Source organism: Urtica dioica, chromosome 3, assembly GCF_054948205.1.
Source record: "Urtica dioica subsp. dioica isolate 48M chromosome 3, U.dioica_male_clone48M_v1_H2, whole genome shotgun sequence".
Classification (NCBI taxonomy): domain Eukaryota; kingdom Viridiplantae; phylum Streptophyta; class Magnoliopsida; order Rosales; family Urticaceae; genus Urtica; species Urtica dioica.
In genome coordinates, this window is record NC_142758.1 from 7159418 (window position 1) to 7168995 (window position 9578).

The 9578-nt window shown below is 45.8% G+C and overlaps 2 protein-coding genes across 2 annotated transcripts; both read left to right on the top strand.

Annotated features, from left to right (window-relative positions):
- The first annotated feature begins 1297 nt into the window (after nucleotides 1–1297).
- Nucleotides 1298–6246, top strand: LOC149402279 (coatomer subunit beta-1-like). Its single transcript, XM_089608209.1, has 4 exons — nucleotides 1298–3639; nucleotides 4074–4586; nucleotides 5368–5453; nucleotides 5730–6246. Exons 1-4 carry the CDS (start codon nucleotides 1579–1581, stop codon nucleotides 5935–5937), a joined length of 2868 nt encoding a protein of 955 aa, XP_089464335.1. The 5' UTR covers nucleotides 1298–1578; the 3' UTR covers nucleotides 5938–6246.
- A 1405-nt stretch (nucleotides 6247–7651) lies between these two features.
- On the top strand, nucleotides 7652–9578 carry LOC149402280 (exocyst complex component EXO70I-like). Its single transcript, XM_089608302.1, has 2 exons — nucleotides 7652–9472; nucleotides 9557–9578. The coding sequence occupies exons 1-2, from the start codon at nucleotides 7692–7694 to the stop codon at nucleotides 9576–9578; spliced, it is 1803 nt and encodes a 600-aa protein (XP_089464428.1). The 5' UTR covers nucleotides 7652–7691.

Sequence of the window (9578 nt, forward strand, 5' to 3'; positions counted from 1 at the left end):
CCGGAGATGGTCGAAGCATTGACGTGCGGTAAGGATTGGATTCAACATAGAAATCGAGCACAAGAAACATTCATGTGCTTCGATATTCTTGACGATTTTGAAGTTGATTTCGCAAATGTAAACATAAATGGTTAGACTAACCTGTATAACTAAGGGATATCCCGGCCCTTGTCCGGGATAAATTTTCAAATAATTAACGAGGAAATGGGTGCTCTTTTTCCTCGCCGTCGCACCTTTTTAGGGGTCGGTGAGGTTTTTTTAGGAGGCCCATTTTTAATTTCACATTTTTTTTAATTATTTTTTCTACCCATTTACTTCAAAATCTTTTCAATTAAGTCCTTGTATATAATTATTGAACTTCATTTAAATCTTCATTTCTACCCACTTAATTTAAATTCCTTTCAATTACATCCCTCTATTTAATTATTTAAATTCATTTAAAACCGAATTTTTTATTTTTTTTATGCCTAACGGGGTCCCGAATTCCCGTTAGGCAAAGTCCCGTCCCGTCCCATTACTTAACGGGACGGGACTCCCGTTTGGCCAATTAACGGGAGTCCGGGCTTTAGCCGGGACGGGACTAGCGGTTAATACCGCTAGGTCAGGTTTAGCTCGGGCTCACTATATTTATTCATGAAAGTTGTGTCGTTGATAGGTTTATTTGAAGTGTAATCATTTGCGTCAAAGTTTTAAATTTTTTTTTACTCACTTCAATATAACGTATGAAATATATATTTTAAAATAGGGTCAAGCGGCTATATAGCCAAATAGAACTTAAGCTTTTGCAAAATAGCCATAGTTTCTCAACTATAAGTAAACTAGCCAAAGTAAGATTAATCTAGGTTGAATTAAATTTAATCCCAACGAACTATAAAGACAGAATGTAAGGTTTATGACGGCTGGATTAAAATTAATCGAGGCATGATTAAAAGTCGTAGTACTCTCAATTGGCTATTTTGCTATACCTAATGAAACTATGGCTATTTTGTAAAAGTTATAGTTTGAATTGGTTATTTCATACAATTTTTCCATTAAAATAAAGATTTTTGCATTCAAATTTTCTATAAATTATTTCTGTTTTAAAAAATAATCTTTTAATTTTATTTAACAAGTACTAGTTATTTTATTTATTAAATATATAAATCAATTATATATAAATAATTATATGTAAAAAAAAAGATATGTTCGTAATAATAATTTTCTATATTCTTATTAATTTTATCAAACACTCAATTGCTTATGACCAATTGCAACTTTTTCTAACAGCAAAATTTAAAAGAAACTAAGAAAAAAAAAATAAACACAACTGTCCCATTGCATCTGAAATCTGAAATGACCCGGACCCGATAATACCCCAAATCCGACGCCAAACACGCGATTTAATTACTCCCAAAACGAAGAAAGGAAAGTAAAACCTTATAAACAAACGCCCAGATCTGATCTTCATCAGATCCCTCACTTCTTTTGTTCTTCTTTTCTCTCTCATTTCCCCTTAACACTCTCTGCAAACAGAGTGTGTGAAAGACTCGAATTCCATAAGAACATCCCATAGTGTAGATCTCGGATCTCGGATCGAAAATGGCGACGGAGAAATCTTGCAGCCTGGTGGTCCACTTTGACAAGGGGACCCCGGCGATGGCGAGCGAGATCAAGGAAGCCATGGAAGGCAGCGACGTGGAGGCGAAGATCGAAGCCCTAAAGAAGGCCATATTGCTTCTCCTGAACGGCGAGACAATCCCACAGCTGTTCATCACCATAATCAGGTACGTTCTTACCTCGGAGGACCACACGATCCAGAAGCTCCTCCTCCTGTACCTCGAGATCGTGGACAAGACCGATTCACGCGGCAAGATCTTGCCGGAGATGATCCTCATCTGCCAGAACCTCCGCAACAACCTCCAGCATCCCAACGAGTTCATCCGCGGCGCGACCCTGCGGTTCCTCTGCCGAATCCGCGAGCCGGAGATCGTGGAGCCTCTCGTCCCGTCGCTCCTCGCCAACCTGGATCACCGCCACCCTTTCGTCCGCCGATTCGCCGTTCTCGCGGTCATGTCCGTGTACCGCCTCCCCGGCGCCGGCGATCAGCTCCTCCCCGACGCCCCCGAGCTCGTCGAGAAGTTCCTATCGTCGGAGCAGGACCCCTCGGCCAAGCGCAACGCTTTCCTCATGCTCTTCACGTGCGACCAGGACCGAGCGGTGCGCTTCCTCTTCGCCAACGTGGATCGGATCATCGAGTGGGGCGAGGCGCTCCAGATGGTGGTCCTCGAGCTCATCAAGAAGGTGTGTCGAGCGAACAAGGGCGAGAAAGGAAAGTACATCAAGATCATCATCGCGCTCCTCAACGCCTCCTCCACCGCCGTGGTTTACGAATGCGCCGGCACGCTCGTCTCGCTCTCCTCTGCCCCGACCGCCGTCCGAGCCGCCGCCGGGACGTACTGCCAGCTACTCCTCTCGCAGAGCGACAACAACGTGAAGCTGATCGTGCTGGACCGGCTGAACGAGCTCCGGGGACTCCACCGCGAGATCATGGTAGAGATGGTGATGGACGTGCTGCGTGCCCTCTCGAGCCCCAACCACGACATCCGTAGGAAGACCCTCGACATCGTCCTCGACCTCATAACCCCGAGGAACGTCGACGAGGTCGTCCTCGTCCTCAAAAAGGAGGTCGTGAAGACCCAGAGCGGGGAGCACGAGAAGAACGGGGAGTACCGCCAGATGCTGGTCCAGGCGATCCACGCGTGCGCCGTCAAGTTCCCCGAGGTCGCCGGAGCGGTGGTCCACCTCCTCATGGACTTCCTCGGCGACTCCAACGCCGCCTCCGCCAACGACGTCGCCGTCTTTGTCCGCGAGATCATCCAAACCAATCCCAAGCTCCGAGTCTCCATAGTCACCAGGCTCCTCGACACCTTCTACCAGATCCGTGCCTCGCGGGTCTGCTCCTGCGCGCTCTGGATCGTGGGCGAGTACTGCCTCTCCCTCTCTGAGGTCGAGACCGGGATCGCCACCATCAAGCAGTGCCTCGGGGATCTCCCGTTCTTCACCCCGGCCTCCGACGAGCCCGAGGAGTCCAACTCTCACAACCAGCCCCAGCCAGTGAGCTCCGCCACGATCTCCTCCAGGAGGCCGGTGGTGCTCGCCGACGGGACATACGCGACGCAGAGCGCCGTGCTCGAGACAGCCCTGTCGCCTCCCACGCTCTCCCACGGATCTCTCGCCTCGCTCGGAAACCTGCGGTCCCTCATCCTCTCCGGGGACTTCTTCCTCGCCGCGGTCGTCGCTTGCACTCTCACCAAGCTCATCCTCAGGCTCGAAGAGGTGCAACTCTCCAAGAGCGAGGTCAACGACGCGACGACGCAGGTTCTTCTCATCCTCGTCTCGGTGCTGCAACTGGGTCAGTCCTCGGCTCTCCCACAGCCCATCGACGACGACTCTCGGGACAGGATCGTGCTGTGCATCAGATTGCTGTGCAACACGGGCGGCAACGTCAGGAAGATATGGCTGGAGTCCTGCAGAGAGAGCTTCGTGAAGATGCTTGCGGACAAGCAGCGAAGGGAGACGGAGGAGATCAAAGCCAAGGCCCAGATCTGCAATGCTCAACCCGATGACCTCATCGATTTCTACCATTTGAAGAGCCGGAAGGTGATTTTGTGTGCCTTCCTTCTTTGGGTTGACTTTTCTTGCAGACTTATGCCTAACCATCACAATAGTTGTCTTGACTGATTTTTGATATCATTGCTCATATTTGTACTGTTTTACTAGTTAGTGCTTGTTTGTGTTTTGAATATGTACCAGGATAGTAATTCACCTTTATTTAGGATATTTTAACATGCCATAAATAATTGAGAAAAGCTCATCATAGCTTGTCCAAGAACAATTTCACTATGTTTCGTCTTAAGCTTTTCTTTGGTTATTTCCTTCTAGGTGAAATCATTAAGATGCTAAAGGTGTTATCTTTAAAAAGAATATTAAAGGTTTTATAACAACTGCGGATTCTGAACGTGTGCTGTTTTGTATATTCACTCCTTTTATTGTCCCATTCCTCTTTGATGTTTACTCGTACGTTCCATTCTCAGGGTATGAGCCAGCTTGAGTTGGAGGATGAGGTCCAAGATGATCTGAAACGGGCCACAGGAGAGTTTACGAACGACGGAGATGATGCCAATAAGCTGAATCGCATTCTTCAGCTCACTGGGTTCAGCGACCCAGTTTATGCTGAAGCATATGTTACAGTTCATCATTATGACATTGTTCTTGACGTGACTGTGATTAACCGAACTAAAGAGACTCTCCAAAATCTGTGCTTGGAATTGGCCACCATGGGTGATCTCAAACTCGTGGAGCGTCCTCAGAACTACACTCTGGCTCCTGAATCAAGCAAACAGATAAAGGCAAATATCAAGGTCTCGTCAACTGAAACAGGAGTCATATTTGGCAATATTGTGTACGAGACTTCTTCAAATGTGCACGACAGAATGGTGATCGTTCTCAATGACATCCATATCGATATCATGGACTACATCTCTCCAGCATCATGTGCCGATGTGGCATTTAGAACAATGTGGGCTGAATTTGAGTGGGAAAACAAGGTAAATTCATCCGCCCCTTCTTCAATTAGCATAGTATTTCTTTCATTTGATTATTTAATGTACATTATCTTGATCTATGTATTCATGAACTTTTATTATTTTGAATCGAATTGTATATTTGTCTCATCAAATTAATCGTTAAGATTTAAATATGAAGCATTCACCATGAAAGATTATGTGCGTGTCTATTTTCATAACAACATGTGAAGTTCATGAGCTTGTGTGTACTCTTTATAATGCCAAGCCAAATTGATTTCATCTATAGGATGATCAAGTGCTGTCTAATTTCCTTGATGCACCATAAAAACAGCCACAAAGCTACCCATAATATATATTATCTGACAATGATCTAGGGTGTTTATATTCTTGTTCCTCAGACATTAACCAAAAAAAATATCAGGGCTTCTGTAACCAATGATTCAGTGCTGTTCTAAATGATATAAATTTCAAGCGAGAAAGTAAAAAAGATGGGAGTTATCTCGATTTTGGGCATGGTATTGTTTTAGTATGGTTTATATTGTCTTCTTAGCTAGGCTGTTGTGCTTGTTGAAGGTGTCCTAGTTTTGAAATAGGCGTATTCTTTATGCAATTATGTCTCGCATGTTAATCTATTTGACATTTTTATTTCTCACATATTAATATATAATGCAACCTCTGTATGATTTTTCCATTGTATATTCCAGTGAGCATCTCTGGTCCTTTTGTTAATTCCATTCCGACCTCATTATAATATACATCTGATATTCGAAATATTTCCACAAAATTCTATATTTTTCCCCAGGTTGCTGTTAACACGGTTTTCCAAGACGAGAAGGAATTTCTTGACCACATTATAAAATCAACCAACATGAAGTGTCTGACTCCTCCGTAAGTCCCATGTTCTTTGAATATTCTCTATTCAATTTTTTTCATTAACGCCTTAGCACTCAGGAAATTGGTCCGGGTTTTGGCAGCTCATAAATTTTTACGTATGAATTTAGTTAAAGAGCTAAATACCTTGACTTTTTTACACCATCAATATATATATTTTTTTTCGTCGCTTGCAAAAACATAGAGAATACGAACGGTAAACTACCTTTGCTTATATCTCCATCTTTACAAAAAAGATGACCTTGTTCGCTTGTTTGTTGAACCAACAACTAGATCTGCATTGGAAGGGGAGTGCGGTTTCCTTGCTGCCAACTTGTACGCGAAGAGTGTTTTCGGCGAGGATGCTTTGGTTAATTTAAGCATTGAGAAGCAAGGGGACGGTAAGCTGAGTGGGTACATCAGGATTAGAAGTAAAACTCAAGGTATCGCTCTCAGTCTCGGGGACAAGATCACGTTGAAACAGAAGGGCGCTACCGCTTGAATTACCCGCATTCATAGTATTATTTTTTTGCGAGCTCACATCTATCCTTTTTTGTTGCGTTCTCATTATATTTTACCCTGGAGACTCAGTTTTGTTATTAAATTTTTTTTTTCCCCGCATTGTCTCATCACTTCAGATTTCTTACAATTTCGGAGAGACCAAATATTGTTTGGCGCATTGACTCTGGGTCTTTTTTTTAGATCTTCATAGCGAGCTGTAGTATTTTGCACAGAGTTCTTATATATATACATTTTGCCTAAGTGGCAATCCTTCTTTGAGGCTTAAACTAAAATAAGTACTATTCTTCTACTTGAATGCTGGTGTTCGTGGCTTCCACATTCTGTATTATATATCTTTTGTGGTTGCGTCCGATTAAGCAGTTGAATCTATTTGCTGTTTTATTTGTAATCTTTAAAGCTAGAAAAGGAAACGTGTTGAATGGGAAATAACAGGTTTTATAGTTTGGATTTAATTTCTTGGATCAAACTTTAAACTCGCCTGGCAAAAATTACCAAGAAAGTGCAGTGGCACATTGGCAACAAGCCAACAAACTCAAACTGGGTCCGTTTTTTGCCATGATGTTGATTTGGTTACTATGTATTCTGATTTTCGCGACCAAGTCATCCACCGTGTGATCTATCTTTCAACAAAAATAGGCGGGGATTCAAGTATTTTATTTTATGTATTTATTATTATTATTATTATTATTATTATTATTATTATTTATTTTTTTTTACTGGTGAAAGTGAAACGATGATGGAGTTGAGATCCACAGTTTTCTCCTCTTTAACAGGAATGCCAGTGCCCTGTGCTATTTATTCCGTACGGATTTAGGACAATCGGCTTAAAAGTCTGTCGATATTAATTTTACAGAATAATGCGATCAGAAATCATTTGGAGGTTTGAGAAACGACATTAGATGCCGTGTGCTGAAATCGAGGTATTGGTGAGATTTTTTCATCAACAAATTTTAATGTCGCCCACTTTGCTATATAGATTTAACATACATGTTAAACAACTATGTTTGTCAGTATATATAAGAGAAGAAAGACAAGAAAAAGAAAAGAAAAAGACGTATTCAATTCTATTCTAATCATGTGTGTGAATAAAATGAGAAGACTTGAAAAATGCTGGCAATAATTAATAGGTTAAATGAATACTTTGTGAAAGGTAGTATCATAAATGTCAAGTGTCTAACTAGTTTTGCTGCTTTGAATTATTATGACAGCCAATCTTACACTCCATAGCTACACGACAAACACTTCTTGGTGAATAGGAAAAATAAATTCTTGTTAGAAGACTAGGAAGAAGAAAGGACATTAGCTTAAACCGTCATTGACTAATCTAAAATGATAATATTTCTTTTGTATTATTTTACTTTGTTCGCAGACTAGTTATAATTTGTATATTGCTTACACACAAGCGTATTCTTGTAGCGTTGTTCACGCTAAGAGATTGGCTTCAGAATTTGCTTGACTTAACATACTTATTAATTTCTTTTATTTCCTTTCGTTTATGACTAGTGAGAATCCAATCTAAGGTTGTTGACGCTTCCAAGCTATATCTGTTTTGCAAGTGAGGTTTGGTCAGAATACGGGTTTTTCTTATTCTTTTGTACTTGTTTTGGTGCGTTTGGTGTAGAAAGTAAATGAGTACAGAACAAGAAACAGAAAGATATTTAGCTAGAGCCACTTATGTTCTAATAAAGTGTAGTACGAAAAGCAGTTAAAAAAAGTCAAGTGAGAGTTTCGGCAATGCCTGAGTTGGAGAAAATAAACTCTGCAAGACTGTTGCTCAAATCCGGCTTAGAGAAGTCCAAGGAAGTCGCGTCGGCTCTGGACAAATCGGGCTCGAGATTGCGAGGGATCGACCGAGGATTGTCGCATTTCGAGGACGAAATCAGGCCGATCCTCGCGCGCGAAAGCCGTTACGGCTCAGTCAGCGAGCAGATCGAGTGCCTCGTTGGCCCCATCGCCGCGGTTTCGAGGGTCTACCGGACGGTCCACGAGCTCGGCTCGGCGCTCTCGGCCGCAGACCCGCGAGAAGATCTCTTCGGCTTCGCGGCGGACTTGAAGCGGCTCGAGGAAGGGCTGAGGTTCCTCTCGAGCAACTGCGAGCTGGCGAGCCTCTGGCTCGAGGACGTTCTCCGAGCCCTGGAGAGCGAAGGGTGTTTCTTGAAATGCAAGCTATCTTCGGGGGTCCTGGTGAAGCTCCGCGAGATGGACGGGCTCTCCCGCCTCGCAGGAGGCCCGATCTCCTGCGCGTTGGACAAGATCGAAGACGAGTTCTCGAGGATCCTCTCGGACGCGGGTCCCATCGAAGGTCTCGCGATCCTGAAGCTCCAAACTGCGGCTTCGAGGCTCGAGGCTAACGCCCGGCTCGAAAAGTGCGCGTCTTTGTTCGTCGAGGCCCGCGTCTCCAGCGCTAGAAGAAGCTTATCGCCCCTCGGCTTGGACTATCTGGACGCGGAGATAGTACCCGACGACATCGAGCGGTGGGGTCAACACTTGGAAGCGGCGGTCAGAGGGGTGTTAGACCACGAGCACTCGCTCTGCGAGAGAGTCTTCGAGAGGTCCGACGAGATCTTCGCGAGGATCGCGGTCGGGTCGGGGTTCCTGTCATTCCTCCGGTTCGGGACGAAAGCCGTGGCGGGCATGAAAAGGGAGCCCGGCAAGCTCCTGAAACTGTTGGACATGTTCCGAGCACTCAACGGCCTGAGGCCCGATTTCAGCCGGATCTTCACCGGGCCGGCCTGCTCCGAAATCCGCGGCCCGACCCGCGAGCTGGTGAAGAGGCTGGTGGAGGAGTCGAGCGAGATCTTCACGGACCTCCCGGCCCAGGTGGCTCTCCAGAGGCGATTCTCGTCCCCGCCGGACGGAAGCGTCCCGAAGCTCGTCCGCTTCGTCACCGGCTTCTGCAACACCCTCCTCGGCGACGACTACGCGCCGGCGCTGACCGAGGTGCTGACCATCCGGAAGAAGTGGGACGGCGAGCCCTTCGAGGAGGAGGAGGGGCTGCTCCTCCGCGGCCACGTGCGGGGCATCATGTGGGAGGTCGGGGCCAACCTGGACGCGTGGTGCAAGGCGTACGCTGACGTGTCGCTGTCGTACCTGTTCATGATGAACAGCCACTGCCACCTGTGCGGGCTGAAGGGGACGCGGCTGGGGGACGCGGTGATGGGGCCCGCGTGGCTGTCGGCCCACGCGGGATACAGGGACCACTACGCGGGGCTGTACCTCAAGGAGAGCTGGGTCAACATCCTGCCCTTCCTCTCCCACAAGAGGCTCGAGGAGAGGCTCGAGAGGCACTCCAAGTGGGTCATCTCGGACGACAGGCTGAGGCAGACGGTGAGGGACTTGTTGGTCAAGACCGTCGTCCCGGCTTACGCCACCTCGCTCCAGGACAAGGACAAGGACGGGGACGGAGCCAAGAGCTTGGAGACGAAGCTCAGCTTGCTGTTTCAGCCCACCCTCCTCAACCACAGCTACACACACGGCCGCTTCCTCCGCAGGCTCAACACCGTCGTTGCCAATAGGTTTTCTCTAGCTCGCTCTTAGTAAATGCTGAGCGCGTATGTGATTTTGTGATTAGTTAATTTCATATGTTTTTATTATGGCAGGAGTGTTGTCAAGGATTACTAG